At 40.9% G+C, this 18676-nt stretch overlaps 1 protein-coding gene across 4 annotated transcripts in view; it reads left to right on the forward strand.

Annotated features, from left to right (window-relative positions):
• vps13d (vacuolar protein sorting 13 homolog D) overlaps positions 1-18676 on the forward strand; it is a 63296-nt gene that overhangs the window by 27997 nt on the left and 16623 nt on the right. For 3 of the 4 annotated variants that reach the window (XM_028010103.1, XM_028010102.1, XM_028010104.1), the window contains exons 29-51: positions 244-415; positions 1257-1372; positions 2731-2946; positions 3579-3862; positions 3958-4091; positions 4355-4510; positions 4609-4777; positions 5841-5915; positions 6302-6502; positions 7184-7273; positions 7747-7887; positions 9346-9468; positions 10506-10580; positions 12815-12917; positions 13382-13534; positions 13759-13894; positions 13981-14028; positions 14386-14536; positions 14622-14838; positions 16471-16721; positions 16801-16992; positions 17725-17851; positions 17925-18067. In XM_028010103.1, coding sequence (XP_027865904.1) covers positions 244-415; positions 1257-1372; positions 2731-2946; positions 3579-3862; positions 3958-4091; positions 4355-4510; positions 4609-4777; positions 5841-5915; positions 6302-6502; positions 7184-7273; positions 7747-7887; positions 9346-9468; positions 10506-10580; positions 12815-12917; positions 13382-13534; positions 13759-13894; positions 13981-14028; positions 14386-14536; positions 14622-14838; positions 16471-16721; positions 16801-16992; positions 17725-17851; positions 17925-18067 — 3473 coding nt within the window. The remainder of the gene's footprint in view (positions 1-243; positions 416-1256; positions 1373-2730; positions 2947-3578; positions 3863-3957; positions 4092-4354; positions 4511-4608; positions 4778-5840; positions 5916-6301; positions 6503-7183; positions 7274-7746; positions 7888-9345; positions 9469-10505; positions 10581-12814; positions 12918-13381; positions 13535-13758; positions 13895-13980; positions 14029-14385; positions 14537-14621; positions 14839-16470; positions 16722-16800; positions 16993-17724; positions 17852-17924; positions 18068-18676) is intronic. The other variant, XM_028010105.1, reaches the window with a different exon arrangement.

Genomic DNA, 18676 nt, shown 5'->3' on the forward strand with positions numbered 1-18676 from the left:
TATTTGTATTTCCTTTTAATTCCTGTAAAGCACTTTGTATTGCCTGGCTGCTGAAAATGTGCTATATAAATAAAATTACCTTTACCTTTGGTTAAATTAATGTGGACTTTCCTCTCTTTGAATTGTTATACATATCTCCCACAGAGCGCCTCGGCTTTGTGGAGGCTTTTAAAGAGACGGCGTCTGTTTTAGAGCTCTGTTCAGTTTGTGCTGCGTTCAGTGATTTCAGCGTTGTGTCTCCAGGGAGCTGAGCCACGCCATGCCTGACACGTCCATACAGGGCAGCTTGTCGTCAGTTCACTGCTCCCTGGACAGGAAGCACTACCAGCTGTTCCGGGGCATCCTGGAGAACAACCTGGGAGAACCGGTGGAGGAGTTCCTGCGGCCCTACAACCTGCAGCACCCCAGCAGCTACGTGAGGAACCTTGCAGCCGCACATGACTGCACACATCTCTGCTTTCCTTTAGACATGCAGTCTGTATGAATTTTACTCTGTAATGTTTCATAGCAGAGCATTCTTTCACTTTGTTCACATTTTCTATCAATTTGCAACACTCCCTCCAGGATGTCTCAATTTAATTATTTAGGGTTGCCTTTTTGTTTTGCAATCAAAATTTCTAATTTTGTTGTGCTAATTTAGAGATATTTGCAAGAAATTTCGCAATATTTTCTCATTAAAAGTAAGTTAGTAAAACTTTTTTTGTATTGCACCTTTCAAGACAAAAATCGCAAACAAAAAAATGACAATACAAAACTACATAAGGAACAAAAAAAGAGTCAGTTTACCTTAACTACACACCCGCCTGTGCATAATCAGATGTCTCAGAAAGTGGAGGATGATAACGATTGATATGAATTGATAACGATTGATTGATTTAGTTATCTGTACTCTGTGCATAAAGTAGAAAATATCAGCATTTTTTGTAGGTGTTTGAATTGTCATCCATCAAAATGACGGATGATCTTCAGATTTTTTCATTATTGTTTTAAAAGCCTGAGTAGGAGTAAGACATACTGCCACCTAGAGGTGAGAGTTAGCATCACTTAAACCCACTGATTTTGAGCATTTATGTGGAAAATTTTCAACAAACTCACAATTATGTATTAATTCTGCTGATTTTTGCATTAATTTCTGTAACAACTGAATTATATAATTTATCTACCAAAAAGGTTTTCAATGAACTTCTCTTTTAATTGGACTTTCCTCTCATTTAATAAAACATTGACCGTCTCTGATGTTGCTGTTATGTGTTCAGACGGTGTTGAGTGGAGTCGTCTTCACCAACCTGTCCTTCCTGGTGGACATGACGGACGTCAGCCTGGAGCTGCTGGACAGCCCGACCTCTGCTGACAACAAGAACTCTTTAGCCAGGTGAACTTCCTCCTTACAGAACCTAAAGGAACCGCTCTGACCCACATGTGGCTCTAGGCCCATATTCACCTCTCTGTCAAAATTATGGTTTTCTCAGGATTTAAGGTTGAATTTTAGAAGAATTAAAAAAATAATAACAAGTCAATTGATACAAAAAACAATAACTTCCTGAAAATTCTTTCAGTACCGACCCATTTCAGTTTGAGCCACCATCTGAAACTAAAGTCCTAAAATGGACTAATATTTTGTATAGTGCATGTATATTGGGATTAACCGTGTAAATGTAATCTGCTGCTGTGAAAGATAATTATTACACTTAGCTTTCTATAAATTAATTCAGGGCATGTGTGTTTTCTTAGAACCAGAACTTAAATTTTAATTAATTACTGATTAATTAAAATTAATTACTGACATCAGTTTCAATATGTAAAAAAATTTAACGCATGTAATTTTTAATTTCTTTTAACATATAAAATTCTTGCTCTGGAACCTTTGTATTGTGTTTCCGGTACGCCCGTAAATCTGACGCACAAGCGACTTCCGCAAACAATCATGGATGATGAAGCTGCTTCTCTCGGCGCCCTGCAGGTTAATTAATCTGATTGGGGGCTGGAAAAGACTTTTGTTGTGCTAAAAGGAATTAGCCTATCAGTGAAGCTATGCTAGCCGCTATGCTAAACATATAGCAGCTACGCTAATGTCAGCGTCCACAGTCCAATATTTCTAAAGAAGCTCCATGAATGATCAGCTTCCTGGAACTCTGGAAAGATGAATGGCTAAAATAACACTTTGCTCCAATCTAGTGGTTGAGGAACCTAAATAATAGATTAAAAATAATAAATATCTTTATTCTTGAGCTCATATATCTACTTATTCACTTAGTTAGCAGCAAAAATGGTTTTTGTATTGTAAGTATTGCTTATTTGTCAATTTTACATATAGTGCAAGAGCGGAAATACATTTTATGGAGTTGTTTTTTTACTGAGGAATAATGCAATTAATTAAAGACAGACTCTGCAATTAAGTCAATACAACATTTTATTGGAGTCCCACCACCCACATTTTTACTTACAACTGGTCAAAGAAATAGGAGCCTGAAAATGTTGGGTTTTCAAAAAACTGGTTTGAAATCCTCTCAGTGATTGTCAGACCAGTTCAACCGTCTATGCATCACATATCAACGTCCTGAAAAACCTCCAAATTAGGATTTTAGACCATGTTTGGTATTGATAAAAAATAAAGAAGTTCCCAAAAATTATCCTAAAAACTTGAACACAAACACCTGGAGGAGCCCTTTTAAAAGCTTAAACACATGAAATATGTTGTTTTAATGGTTTTGGTGTGTTTGTCTTGCATAGGCTTGACTTTGTGAAATCCAAAGTCCTGTTTGAGAGTTTTTCCGACGGCTCCAAGTCAGTGAACCTGGTGTCTCACTCTCTGCTGGCAAACGACACCAGATTCACTGGAACCACGAAAAGCAGCGAAAATAGCAGGTGCAACGTGTTTGACTGCGTCCTGCAGCCTTCGAAAACAGGAACCAACCAGGCGACTCTGCAGCTGGAGCTGCATTACAGGTGACCACAGCAAACCACTCAGAATATTTCATCCTGTGAGCACATTTATCCACTGAAGGTTTGTTGTGGATAGAGTATCCAAAAATTATACTCAAGTAAGAGTAACTCTACTGCAAAATGTTTTTACTCAAGTAAATTTAAAAATGACTAAGACAGGATTTGGTAAAATGTTCACTCAAGTATTGAGTAACTGATCATATTATCAATCATTTAATATTTAAAAATTACAAAATCAGACGGACCAAAATATAAAGTAAAGTGGAATTTTTTTATTTTAAGGACCAAAATGACAATAATTCATATAATTAACAAAAATAACAAAATCAGAAAAAATAAAATATTTCCAAATCAGTTTCTTTCAATAAAAAACTTATGAAACTTTAGCAGAAACTGCAGGTGTGTGTCTGTGTCTGCTGAACATTTGGATAAAATGTGTTTGTTTTTCATTAAGTGGGTAGAAAGTCCAGAAATGTCACTCAAGTAAGAGCAGAAATACTTCATAATAACATTACTCAAGTAGAAGTAGTAAAAATACTCTTAAAAGTTTTTTGTTTTTTTTTTCAAAGCAGTTGCATTTACTCAATTACATTTACTTGAGTAACTGGTTACTACCCAGCTCTGGTTCTGCGTAGATCCACGCGGGATTCCTCCAGCTTCACGGTCGTCCTCAACAACTTGCGGGTCTTCCTGATCTTCGACTGGCTGCAGCTGGTGTATGCCTTCCTGCAGCTGCAGCCTGAAAACGCCACGGAGAGCCTGCAACGCTGCCACAGCAGCGCCGCAGCCGCCAGCACCGCAGCCGGCAGCGCCGCCACATCCGTCATGCCAAAGACGGTGAAGACCGGCGTGGTGACGAAGAGGTCCACGGTGATGATCAGTCAGGACCGCTACCTGGAGGTGAAGATCAACATCACAGGTAAGTAAGGTAGCTCACTGACCCTCAGTGGTTCCGTTCAGCAATTCATAATTCATATGTCAACTTGTCTTTTAAAACGTTTTTCTGCTGTCCAGGCACAGAGTTTGTGGTGGTGGAGGACGTTTCCTGCCTCGACACCAACGCCATCATCCTGAAGGGAACCACGGTCCTCACGTACAAGCCCCGCCTGCTGGACCGACCGTTCTCTGGCAGCCTGGCCGGAATAGAGGTGCTGCCTCTCCTCTGTTGCTATGGGTTGATACCGGTTGCTGTGGGTTACTACGGGTTGCTATGGGTTGATTCCGGTTGCTATGGGTTACTCCGGGCTGCTGCACGTTATTACAGATTGCGACATGTTGCTACTGGTTACTACGGGTTACTACTTGTTACTACTGGTTGCTACAGGTTTTTACAGGTTTAAACTGTTGCTATGTTACTCTGGGCTGCTGCAGAACGCCAGGCGATGTCTCAGCTGCGGCGTTTCTCCTGCAGGTGTTCTCGTGCCGGCTGGGCAGCGAGCAGGAGACGGCGCTGTCCATCATCGACCCGGTCAACGTGCAGCTGGGGCTGTGCGGCAGCCCCACCTACCCCAGCACCTCGGGGCTCCTGGACGCTTTCAACGTGGAGGACATCCCGCCGCTGCTGGAGGTCGGGCCACCGCTGCTTCCTGTTTGGTCGGACTTCGTTTTAACACTGAGGGCAGATTCTAAGATGTTTGGCTGACCTTTGACCTGATTGACCTGCAGATTCAGTTTCCTGCTCTGGACATCCGTCTCTCCTACAACGACATCCAGCTCTTCCTGTCCATCGCCAAGTCCATCTCTGCTGCTCAGGCTCCGCCTTCTCAGGCTGACTCAGCCAATGAAGCGCCGCCACACAAAGATGGCGTCCAGGAGAAGACGGAAAGCCTCATCGGTATGAGAGAAACCTAGACGTTTTAGAGCTTATTTCCACTTTATAATTAATTATATATTATTATTTTTATGTCGTGCAGGTAGAGCCGGGCAATAAAAATACAATATCCAATTTTTTATTCTAAATTAAATTCAAAAAGAATTCTACTTTTCTCTTCTTAAAAAGTCTTTATTAGATAGTTTTGCAACATTACCCAACTCTCTTGCGTTTAACGCAGTTCCCTCAGCAGCTCTTTTTCAGTTTTCAAGAGTTGACCATCAAGATCAAGCTGATCTGTATTTTCTTTGTGAATTTAATCATGTGATCATTTATGTGTTGTTAATTAATCCATAATTGGTCTTCCAAAGTTTTCCATTAGTGTCTTTGAAAAGAAAAAATTATCAGGCCTCCAAATTTTTTGGTAACACTTTATTTGACGGGTTGTGAATAAGACTGTCATGACACCGTCATAAATACTGATTAAACTTTAGCTTTAATAACATAAAACTACATAATTTTTAAAGTTTAATCATTAATACTTTTATAACAAATTTATGTCAGATCATGATTTCTTGGTTAATGTCAAGTTGTCATAACAAGGACATTTTGAATAATGTCAACTTTGTATTAAAAGTGTCATGATTTACCGAATGACACTTTATGACAACAGTCATAAATATTCATGAAGGTGTTATGTCATGTTTATGACAGTCTTATTCACAACCCGTCAAATAAAGTGTTACCAATTTTTTTGGCTTAATATGATTAAAGGCACATAAAATGCAGTAAATATTCTGTGTTTCTTGTATCTTTGTACATTTAACCATTTTTGAACATGTCTTTATGTATCTATTTTTTCTTAATCATGACAGGATCTGTCCTCCATATGTTTCACCCTCACTCTTTGAAAACTTTAAAAAACGGCTGTTAGTGACAGAACCAGCAGTTGCCTCTCAGGCGCAGAAAACCCCCATAAACAGCGGTGTGCTGAGAAACTGTTATTCTTGTTGAAAAGTTTCAGAAATCCAAAATATCTAAATCTAATGTTTTGGTTTGTGTATTTAATAAATTTTTCTGTTTGTAGAAACCAAGCTGAGCCACTTACAAAACCTTGGCTTCAGAAGAGAGGACTGCAAAAAAGCCCTGAGCAGCTGCAAAGGTGAGTTTGAGTTTTTTTATGTTTAGAGAAGAGATGCGCTGCAGCAGGTTGGGCGTATGGAGGAGGAAAAAGATCCAGGCGGTTTAAACGTGCTAATTCAGATATCCAGTGTGCAGAGTTAGATACATGCAGAAAGAAATGGCAGAGGGGGAGCTGTGGTGGCGCAACCCACATATGGAGGCTTTTGTCCTCGACACGGCCGTCGCAGGTTCGATTCCCGGCCTGGTGACCTTTGCCACGTGTCTTCCCCCTTCTCCCATTACCCCCTTTCCTGTCAGTTCACTATCATTCTGAATTTTTTTCAGAATTCAGATTCTTTTTTCTTCAGAAATCTGTCTTTAATACTTCAAATTCTGTTGTTTTTTTGTTTTTTTTCTTTCGCTCAGGCCACCTGGACCAGGCGGCCACCTGGCTGTGGGAGAACTCGGAGAACATTGCGGGGCTTCCCAGAAGCCGGGCCGACTCCGGCTCCAGCAGCCACGCCTGGCCAATGTCTGGCGTGGAGGTGAAGGCCGAGAGCGTCTGCATCTGCTTCATCGATGACTGCCTGGACTGTGACATCCCGCTGGCTGAGCTCACATTCTCCAGTAAGCCTCACTCACTCTCTCTCACCGTTTAACCCTGAACTCTGACCTCAGCTGAGCCGAATGAGACCTGCAGAGCTTCACATGTTCTTCTGGGTTCTTTTGTGACCCAGATTCACGATTTAAAAAGGAGAAAATCACTTTTTCATGTAGCAACACGTTGGTTTGGACAGTTTCTGATTATAAAACATTAGGAACATTTTATATTTACTGAAGTTATCTTGGTATGATATTGAAAGTAGTTTGACAAGAGGCATTTTAGTGTGACAGAAACAGAATAAATCTGTAAGTGTGAAATAGTTCCCGCAGTGAGATTTGACTATAAAACCAGAGATTTTTATGTGTTAACTACATTAAAAGAAACACACAGTTGTTTACTGTAAAAACGGCCTTTAAGATTCCTAAAACACAACATTAACCTTCTTTTAATGGGTTAAATATCATGCCAGATAAGTTTTTGATGAATTATTAGATTCTCATATGTTCAGTTAGCCCGAAGGATAAAACAAAACATAATTTGAAATCTGTAACCTACAACTAAACTAGAAGTTGTTCATGCAGTGAGAACTGATGCTTAATGCTGATACTCTAGTTTTGTTAATACATGTTAAGCTTCATTCAGCTTGACGGTTTCATGTGGAAACACTGATGGTGAAAATGCCACCTGCTGTGTTTTTATTGCAGGACTAAATGTGCTGCAGCGCATTGGCTCCACCCAGGAAGGAAACGCCAGCTTCACGCTGTCCGGAGACTACTACAACAGAGAGCTGTCAGGTAAATCAGCTGCATGATTCACCATAAAATACATGGAAAGATGCACCAGGCTCCAGCACTGGCCAGGTCAAATATTTAAGTGAAAATTTATCAGTTTCCTAAAGTTTTAGAAGCTGGTGTTTTAACATTGAAAAATATAATTAAAAACTTTAGAAACGCGTTAAGGATTAATGATTTTCTAGATCCTCAAATTGAGATTTTTTATTAACCTTTTTTTACTTTAAAAAATGTTCTGCAACTATACATCGTGGTATTCTTTAATACAGCGACAAGCTTTCTTTCCATCAAATTATTCAGATTTTGAACAAACGTTTAAAATGTCACATAAGAAAAAATTGCTAAGGAACTTCCTGAATGCTGTGTGACCCGACGGGCTGGAAGCGTTCAGAACGAGTCCAGACAGCACCGACCTTTCTCCCAGTGTTTGGACCTGGGATCCAGATGGAGGCTCAGCGTTTCTGTGTGTGTTTCAGGCTGGGAGCCGTTCATCGAGCCCTGGCCCAGCGCCCTGTCATGGCAGAATCAGGCTGCTGGTCGACTCCACCCTCCACGCCTGAAGATCGACGTTCGAGCAAAGCAGAGGCTGGACGTCAACATCACCTCGGTTCTGCTGGGTGAGTCTGAACAGAGACTACTAACAATTATTTTAGTTAGCGATTAAACGATAATTCTGACAATTAATCAATTATTCTGGTGATTAATCGTGTAAAAAAAATTATACGATTTTTTTTGTTTAAGCCTTTTTTGTGCAATTTTAGAAATAAATTATTAAAAGATTAAAATAAGCAAATATTACATTTTCTTTTTAAATAAGAACATTTTGCTGCCTAAATGCAATAACGGCATTTCTTTAGTGAACGATTGAACTTAGCAAATCCTTCTAGCATCAACATGTGGCCTTTCGGCTGGACTGAACATCAATACAGTGTTGGTCTGATCTGGTGATCATTTACTGGATTAACTGATTAATAATTGGATAGAAAAAGCTGCTTAATCTGACATTTTTCCAGAATTTGAACCAGGTGAAGCTAAGCTATGAAACTGTCATTTGAGGAGTTATTTCATACTTAGAGACAAATATATCTTGTTTTTATCTTAAATGCAAGATGTATACACATATATTTTACAGTTTTGGTTAAATTGCTGCTCAGTGTGCTTTTCTTTCAACAAATTACGTTTTTTTTGAGTCTGTGTTGACAATTATTGAAATAATCAATTCAACACAATTACCGTATTTTTCGCACTATAAGGCGCACCTAAAAGCCTTCAATTTTCTCAAAAGCCGACAGTGCGCCTTATAATCCAGTGTGCCTTATATATGGACCAATATTGAGCCACAACAGGTCTCGCAACTACGGTAAGCAGCCGCCGACTTCATTTTCCCCCGTAGAAGAAGAAGCGCGCGGTGCAGGCTGGGTTTTGTGTAAAGACCCCAAAATGGCTTCTATTAAGAGACAAGCTTACGATGCAGTTTAAGCTCAAGGCGATCAGTGACGCAGTAGAACATGGGAACAGAGCAGCAGCGAGAGAATTTAACATGAACCAATCAATGGTTATAGCGGAAGTGGATATATATTGTGATTGCACTAACGTCTGATTTACCGTAACAGCATCAGACTGTTTTTTACGTGTTTATTGAATCGAGGAAAAGTTCCTCTCCACTATATGTTATACCTTGCTGTTGTTAAAAGATAAACTGTGTCACCAAAATACCACGTCACTTACTTTACCTCAGGGAAAATAATAAAACAGCTGCGTATTCATTTTGGGAATGAATGGAGTTTTCAGAACGCTGGTTTGTAATCTATTAAAGTTTGAATGACCTATCTGACTGTTTTGTTGACATTCCCTTTAGCGCAGCTCCATCTAATGGATGCATAACGTAACCGCAACCTCTACTGTAACGCCTATTCTATAATGGGGTGCGCCTTATATATGAAAAAAGTTTTAAAATAGGCCATTCATTGACAGTGCGCCTTATAATGTGGTGCGCCTTATAGTGCGGAAAATACGGTAATCTGATTAATCGTTTCAGTCCTAAACTCCTCTTCCTCCTCCTGTGACCCATCCAGATCAATACAAAACCACCAAGACTTCCTGGATGGCTGATTACTGTAAGGCAGAAGAGCAGGCTCCTCCATCTCCGACCCTCCACTGGTTGGAGTCCTCGGTCGACCCGCCCGGCTTTGGACAGAGTAAGCTCCCGTCACACGCAAAACTAGAGTTTTATCAATTAAAAAAATGCAGTTCCTCACTGGAACCGCTGAACAAAAGCAAGCTTGGAACGAGAATTGCAGTATTTTCAGGACTATTGGTGGCTCCAGATGATGGGGCAGAAAAACAATATGAGTTTGAGTTTCAAACGTCTTGATGTGGTTGAATAAAATGCAGCAGAGAAAGCAGGACAGGGCTAACAGAGCGCTAACCCTTTTGTCTGTTTCCTCTGTCTCTCTGTTTCCTCTGTGTCTCTGTTTCCTCTCTGTTTCCTCTGTGTCTCTGTTTCCTCTGTCTCTCTGCTTCCTCTGTGTCTCTGTTTCCTCTGTCTCTGTTTCCTCTGTGTCTCTGTTTCCTCTGTGTCTCTGTTTCCTCTGTCTCTCTGCTTCCTCTGTGTCTCTGTTTCCTCTGTGTCTCTGTTTCCTCTGTGTCTCTGTTTCCTCTGTGTCTCTGTTTCCTCTCTGTCTCTGTTTCCTCTGTGTCTCTGTTTCCTCTGTGTCTCTGTTTCCTCTGTGTCTCTGTTTCCTCTGTCTCTCTGTTTCCTCTCTGTCTCTGTTTCCTCTGTGTCTCTGTTTCCTCTGTGTCTCTGTTTCCTCTGTCTCTCTGTTTCCTCTCTGTTTCCTCTGTCTCTCTGTTTCCTCTCTGTCTCTGTTTCCTCTGTGTCTCTGTTTCCTCTGTCTCTCTGTTTCCTCTGTCTCTCTGTTTCCTCTGTGTCTCTGTTTCCTCTGTCTCTCTGTTTCCTCTCTGTTTCCTCTGTCTCTCTGTTTCCTCTGTCTCTCTGTTTCCTCTCTGTTTCCTCTGTGTCTCTGTTTCCTCTGTGTCTCTGTTTCCTCTCTGTTTCTTCTGTGTCTCTGTTTCCTCTCTGTTTCCTCTGTGTCTCTCTGTTTCCTCTGTGTCTCTGTTTCCTCTGTGTCTCTGTTTCCTCTGTCTCTCTGTTTCCTCTGTCTCCATTTCCTTTCTCTCTCTGTTTCCTCTGACTCTCTCTGTTTCCTGTAACCGTGTCTCCCTCTACGGTCAGGTGCGCCTCTGACTCACCTTAGAACTAGGAGCGCAGCCAGCCTGACGAGCCTCCAGCAGCAGACTCACTCCAGAGGTACCAGTCAGATTCAGCACTCTCACCTTTAGCAATCATTAAACCACCTGAAGGATTCAGCAGATAGAAAACATTTCTTATGCATGAGGAAAAATTAGGACTGCGTTAGATAAATATTACTTTGTCTGCACAAAATCTTACAAAGTATTTTTGTTGAGTTTCTGGTGCACATATTTTAGAACACCTGAAATAAGACAAAACTAACTTACAAGTAACTTTTCAGCAAGAAATAGGAGCTGGTTTTAAATCAATAATTCCTTGCTACTAATTAAAAATACTAGTTTCAATGGCAGATTTTGTCACTTATATCTGTTAGTTATTTTTTTAATCTATATAAGGAATTACTGACTCTTATATGTTGCTAAAAAGTTATTTTTAAGTTAGTTTTGTCTTGTATCAAATGTACTAAGATGTTTGCACTATAAACTAGACCAAAACTTCTAGGTAAGATTTTGTGTTTTTGCAGTGTGGATATATTAGCTGCGTTTAGAGTGCAAAACTTTGTCTGTATTCCAACCGCAGTGTTTTCATTAAATAGAAAATGTGATTAAAATCACACGTGAATAAGTTTGTTCATGCGATAATTCATTAAGAAACATCACATGCCTGATCCTGCTGGTGTATACTGGTACTGGTTTGCTCCAGTAGTAGCATCTCACCAGATTGTGAGCGTGACTGGGAATAAATATAGCAACAGGTATTTTGTTCCATATAACACAGTAGGAGTGTAACAGGTAAACCTTTTATGGATGCAAACTCGACTAAAACCCCTCCTGTTTAGGATTGTATTTGAAACGTAATCAATTACAAATTTATTGATGGAACCTGAATTAATGTCGTGTTTTGATTGTTGATTCTATGTTGCTTTGTGTTTCTGTGTTTGATATGATGTAAAGCACTTTGAAATGTCTTGCTGCTGAAATGTGCTATACAAATAAAATTTGATTGATTGATTGATCTGGTTGTTGATCATGTGATTCGAAAAAAAAAAAAGGTTTTTTGCACTGTTTCCATTGCGGTTTGTCAAAATAAACCAAGTTCGAAAAACCAAAAAGACCAACTCCAAAAGCATAAAAACTTTTTATCAAAAAACTTTTTTTTCCAACATTGGCGTGTTCCCAAATGTATTTTCTAAATGTCAATTTGTGCAATGATATGGTCAGTGGAAACAGTGTCAGGGTTTCCACTATCTAAAAAGATACGACAGTAAGGAAAGACGGACTCTTAAGGAAACCACCTGGTCATGTTTGGATGTTTCCGTTTGGTCAGCACATCCTTAGCTGTAGTTATGAGCTACGCAGAGATAAATAGGCAGAATTTGCAGCACATTCTGACCGTTTTTGGCACTCAGGCCGCCAGTGTGCAGCCATGTTTTCCTCTATCAACACTCCCAGTTCACCTCTTCTACGTCTTTGTTCTTCATGTTCTTTCTGATGCGCTTTTCACGGTCCAGTAAAATTTAAATGATTGATGACTCTGCTATAGGGCTGAAACAATTAATCCAATTAATTACAATTAATCTGTTATTGAAACCAACTCATTTAGTAATCAATTACGGTAATCATCAACTGGAGTACACAGATCCTAAAAAAAGAGCATATGCTGAAAGGACAACACAGTCAAATCGGTTATTAAGCCAAACCGTACAAAATATAACATTTTGCATTTAAGATGAAAAACCTTCTTTGTCTGTAAATAAGTGGCATAGTTTTAGCTTTGCCTGGTTCAAAATCTGTAAAGAAAAACTCATATTAAGCAACTGTTGCTATTTAATTATTAATAAAATAAATAATCTAGAGATCAGCTTTACACTGTACAGATGCAAAGTCCAACAGAAATATGTGAGCTTTTCACATGTTAGAAGCTTTTCACATGATCAAGCTAAAGGAATGCTGTTATTGCATTTTAGGGAAAAAATGTCTATTTTATAATACTTTTTAAAATATATTTTTAATGTTGAATAAAATAAGCTTGAGTGGTTGAAAAATCTGCAGAAAGTGCAAATTTTTGTATCTGATTAATCATTGGGATAATCGATTAATCAGTTACTAAAATAATCGTTAGTTGCAGCTTTTTTCTGTTAGCACATTCACATCCAGATATTTTGTTGTTAAAACAGTTAAGAATGGTTGTTTATTTTGCTTTGACACCTTACACTTCTGATAATTATATTTTGTCATAAGTAAATGACAGAAAAAGTTGCTCTCTCTGAGATTTTTTTGTTTTCTCCAAAGATGTGAAGCTATCAAAGAGGAGGCAGCCGTTTGTCCCATACGCACTGCGAAACCACACCGGGTGCTCCATTTGGTTCGCCACGTTGACCACAACCCCCACAAGGTACGTCCAATCACAGCACAGCACCAATCACAGCGCAGGACCAATCACAGCGCAGGACCAATCACAGCGCAGGACCAATCACAGCGCAGGACCAATCACATCATAGCACCAATCACAGCACAGGACCAATCACATCGTAGCACCAATCACAGCACAGGACCAATCACAGCACAGGACCAATCACAGCGCAGGACCAATCACAGCACAGCACCAATCACAGCGCAGGACCAATCACATCGTAGCACCAATCACAGCGCAGGACCAATCACATCATAGCACCAATCACAGCGCAGGACCAATCACAGCACAGGACCAATCACAGCGCAGGACCAATCACAGCACAGCACCAATCACAGCGCAGGACCAATCACAGCACAGGACCAATCACCGGTCCATCTGTCCATCCATTCATCCACTCAGCCCTCCTTCCAGTAATGAATGCAAACTTCCCTTTGTCTCCACAGGGTGGCGCTGTCCCACAGCAGCAGTGCTGGCTCCATCTCCGACCTCCAGAGTTCACGAACTGACGACATTCACAACTTCAGTGAGTGGAGGGAGGTTCTGCCCGGCGAGGAGATTCCCTTTGAGTTCAAGGCCCGGGAGAAACTACGTCACCGGTACGTCTGTCTGTCTGTCTGTCTGTCTCCGTCCGTCCGTCCGTCTGTCTGTCTGTTTGTCTCAGCAGTTCAGTTTGAGCTGACATCATTTTAATGGCACCAGCTTTAGTTCTCCTTCCTCCATAAACACTCTACCTGGTTCTCTGACCTCTCTGCCTTCCTCTGCTCCTCCTCCTCGTCTTCCTCTTCCTCTTTTCTCATCCTCTTCTCTTCCTCTCCTGCAGACATACTCATGAGCTGAAGCTCCACCAGCTGCTGGTCAGAGTCTGTGGCTGGGAGCAAGTTGAGCCGGTGTCGGTGGAAAAAGTGGGGGTTTTCTTCAGATACGCTGCTCCGGACAGAAACAACCCTTCCACCACTGTGAGAACAAAACCAAAATACCAGAATGTATGTGATGATTACAGACCTGCTCTGCCATATTGTTTTCCTCCCTCTCTGTCTCGCAGGTCGGCAGCCCGATCAGCAGAACCAGCATCATCCACCCTCATGTTTATGTACGTTCGTTAACCAAAAACATCCTGAAAAAGTCAAAGAATTCTGCAGCATATCCACATGTTAAGGTTGTCATAGTCAAGCTAGCATAACTGACCTACTTCCTACTTTCTTGACATTTTTTAAATGAAAACTTTTACTGACCTGTGAAATGCTATACCCTCAGACTTTATCAATCAATCAATCAATCAATCAAATTTTATTTGTATAGCACATTTCAGCAGCAAGGCATTTCAAAGTGCTTTACATCATTACAAACACAGAAACACAAAGCAAGATAGAATCAACAATCAAAACACAGCATTATTATTATTAAAGCAATGCTGTAAGATTTTACTCTGTGATCGTTTTTCCCACAGTTCTCAGAGCTGCCCCCTGTCAGGGTGGTGTTCGCCATCACCATGGAGGGCAGCGCCCGGAAGGTCATCACCGTGCGCTCGGCCCTGATGGTGAAGAATCGCCTGGATGTCCAGATGGAGATCCGGCTGGATAGCCCCTCTGTACACGACAGTGAGACTACTCCTTCACATCCTGCTGGGAGAATCAGATGCAGAATGGTTTTAAAATCTGTATTTATTTTCTGTTTTTTGAACAGAGCCGGTGGTGCTGCCTCCCATCCTGCCTGGCCAGTCGTTAGCCATCCCCCTCCACCTGACCTCCTGGCGGCTGCAGGCCCGGCCTCAAGGCATGGGTCTGTTCTTCTGCAAGGTTCCGATCTACTGGACCAGCGTGGAGCGACATGGAGAGGCTAAAAGCAGCAAGAGGGACTGCCAGTCAGCTGATGTTGATGAGTCAAACAAACTCAACTTCAGGTAAATGCTGGGTGTTCACGCAGCCTTAAAAAGTAAAATCATGTAATTAAAGTTTTAAAGGGGCAGCATTATGTAAAATCAACTTCTTGTAGCTTTTCATTATTTTATAATGTTATTCCCTCATCAAAAACATACCCAGAGTGTTGCTTTGATTCTTCAAACATGTTTAAGAAATCCTTTAATTTCCATGGCAACCATTCAGCTGGGGGCTGCACAGCGGCCATGTTGGTAGCACTGTTGCATTTCCTTCTGGGCGCAGAACGTCTTCCAGCGCCATTTGTTAAAACCACAGGATGAATTAGGTTTAATACTTTGCAGTGGCGGAGTCGCGTCTGTTTTAGTTTTGTTTCCTCAAGATAAACTGCCACTCCTCTGTTTAGACCAGGGGTCTCAAACTCCAGGCCTCGAGGGCCGCAGTCCTGCAGTTTTTAGATGTGCCACAGGTACAAAGCACTGGAATGAAATGGCTTAATTACCTCATCCTTGTGTAGATCGGTTTTCCAGAGCCTTAATGACCTAATTATTCTCTTCAGGTGTGGTGAGGCAGAGGCACATCTAAAAGTTGCAGGACTGCGGCCCTCGAGGACTGGAGTTTGAGACCCCTGATCTAGACTATAAATGGATTAGCTCAACATTGCATTCTCTTTAGTTTTCTATGTTCTGTGTGTAATGGAGACTGGAATTAAAGGCGCCATTTCAACCAAAGGTTTGGGATGCGCTTGTGAACCAGAAACCCCAAAGCGTCCGGTCCGTAACCCTCCAACACGCTGTCAGCTCCCGGTCAGAGAGACGCATTTAGTTCAGTGCCCATGAGATGATATTCAGAGAGGATTTTTTATTGATTGATTCTGCGGTGAACTCTTTGTGTAAAGTCTATAATGTCTGCCCATTTGCACCAGTCAAGGGTGTGAATTATAACCTGCCAAATGGTCGACAGGCTTTAAATGTTTCCATTGTTTAAAAAAAACTGTCAAATATGAAAAATATTCCGTTAACACGACTCCTGTATTTGATATATATAACTTTTTATATAGATTGAAAGTAACATGGTTCCTTGATTGTGCTATAAAATGTTTCCTGGAAAACACAAAATACAGCCTCTTTAAATTAATTGAAAAATATAAGTTGACTGTTAATCTCATCTATAAAATTTTGTTACGGTGGGACTATTTAATCTTGTATATTCTACATAGATTGTCTTTCTCACAGACTTTTCTGTAAGGAAAAAGTTTGCTCTGCACACAGATGTCTTCATTGTGTCCAGTGACTTGGAAGTGGTTGAGGCTACTGCTAACTAGCTGCTAAAACACCCTTGCTAGTTAGCTAGCGAGCTTTTTTGCATCTGTCATGAATAAGTGTGAATTTGTCACCAGGTCTGTTGCCAACTCAAACAATGTTATGTGCGCTCTGTGAAAAAAACTTGATTCTACTACTACATGAAATGCTTGATTTTCTTTTCTACAATTCTGTAGTGATATAGTTCTTAAATTTAATTCATACTGGTCTCTAAAAGCCTTAAATTTGAGTTGGTGAAACCTGCAGAGATCCTGAAATGCACCATTTTCTTCTAGCCACCCCCAGAACCATTCCTGGTATTTATTAGCTGTAATAAAAATATTCTGATTTCTGCAGATTCTGTGTGGTCATCAAGAAGGAGAACTTTCCAGACCAGCAGCCGGCGAAGCCGCAGGTTTCCGGCGGCACTCAGTATATCTACCGGCAGCCGGGTCACACCATCTACCTGCTGCCCACCGTGGTGCTGACCAACCTGCTGCCCTGTGACCTCAACTTCTATATCAAAGGGACCAACATCAAAGGCTTTCTGAAGCCGAGAGATGAGGCGGTGCTTCACTTTGCTGACACGTCCCAGAACATAGAGCTGGGTGGGGAAACTCGCTCTCTGGTTGGTCTTTAGCCCCCAACAACCGCCCCTGTCCTCATGCTGGGACGATGTGTTTGCAGGAGTCCATGTGGAGAATTTCCCCAACTGCAAAGAGCTGGTGATTCTTCCTGGCACTCAGAACTACATGGTGGACATGAGGCTGTATGACACCAACAAGCAGCAGCTGAATCTCACCGTCCGCATCGTCCAGAGAGCAAAAGGAGCGCTGAAGATCCTGGTCTCTGCTCCCTACTGGCTCATCAACAAGACCGGTAATCCTCAGATTTAGGTTTTAGTCTGCTGATTCATTTACCTAAATAATGCAGAACGTTACTGTAAATAGCTTTCAAATGTGGATACAAGCATAAAAAATTTATATTTCCCAGTATACGCAAGATGGCCGCCATTCCTGAGCCTTTTAAACCATTTACTTTCATAAAATGTTACCCATTGTCATGACTTTCATGAACTTCATGTGACATCATATGTTTTCAACATCAACTGAAAAAAGCCAAAGATTTGAGACAGAGTGATAGTCCTCTTAATTGTTAGCGTTAGCTTCCAGTAATTTTTTGTTTTTAGCGATGCAGCGTTAGCTTCAGATAATTTTTTTATGTGTAGCAAATAGAATAAACAGTAGGAAATAATTTTTGTCTATAGCATTATCTTCTGCTAATTTTTGTAAGTCATGGAGAAAAAAAAAAAATCTTGAAAGTCTTGAAAAATCCAAAAATAATAAGTAATTGTGATTTCTATGGGTCCAAGAATTGGTTTTACACAAAGAGTATTCGTCTTTCATAATTATTGGCAAATATAGTGAAGAAATTAATTTTTCTTGACAACCATAGTGGCCATCTTGAATTTTTCAGTATCAATGTGTTTTTTCTTTTTCAAAAAAGTCCCTGGGAGCATCTGCGCCACGTTCGGTTCTTGTATCTGCATGTGAAAGATATTAGCTGAACTAATCATTTCCCTGTGGCACTGAATCCTCTTTGGTTCCTCAGGTCTGCCGTTGATTTTCCGTCAGGACAACACCAAAACCGACGCGGCGGGGCAGTTCAGGGAGCATGAATTGGCCCGCAGCCTCAGCCCTTTACTGTTCTGCTACACAGACAAGGAGCAGCCCTTCATGTAAGACGCCAACTCCGCTCTTTGCTTCCAGAAGAACCGGGTTTTCTTTCATTCCTGCTCGTCTTTACTCCAGGTGCACGATGCGGATTGGGAAAGGGATCCACACAGACGGGGTTCCCGGCTGGTGCCAACGCTTCTCCCTGGATGGAGGGAGCGGAGTCCGAGCCCTGAACGTCACCCAGCCGGGGAACAAACCGGGACTCGTCTACAACATAGGCAAGACGCTCTGAGTCAGATTTAAGATCAGAGACGAATGAAAGCTGCGTCTTAAAGCTAAAGATGGACATTTGTGTTGAAAAGGATAGCAGTGAGTTTAAAAAATATGAGTTTATCTCCAACACGATGGTTTGTTTGGGGTTATTCACTCGTTAAGTCCCCAATTTCAGGATTTATCCTCTTCAGCATGAGGCAACATGACCTGTTCACGTTCTGTGATGTAATCAGACTGATACATAATCAATGGATTTCCATTCTGTTACTCAGACTGCAGCATGCAGCATACATGTAGGGAGCCAACAAATAATTATTTTAGTAACTGATTATTCTGTTCATTTGTCTTGAGATTAAGCGAAAATACTGTCACGTTTTTGCAGATTTTAGGCTTACTCACTTAAATTATTTGGAAAAATATACAAATAATTTAATCACTTTTTATAAATTAGTAAATGCATCTTTTATTGACTAAATGCAACAGCAGCATTTTTTCAGTGAAGACTGGATCATTTGTAGCAAAGGATGCATCTGCAGCTATAAATCACTCAGTCCTTTCTGTTTGACCCAACATCAGTTCAGTGTACGGCTGATCTGGTGATGGATTTTTAGATT

The sequence above is a fragment of the Xiphophorus couchianus genome, chromosome 24 (assembly GCF_001444195.1).
Source record: "Xiphophorus couchianus chromosome 24, X_couchianus-1.0, whole genome shotgun sequence".
Taxonomy (NCBI): domain Eukaryota; kingdom Metazoa; phylum Chordata; class Actinopteri; order Cyprinodontiformes; family Poeciliidae; genus Xiphophorus; species Xiphophorus couchianus.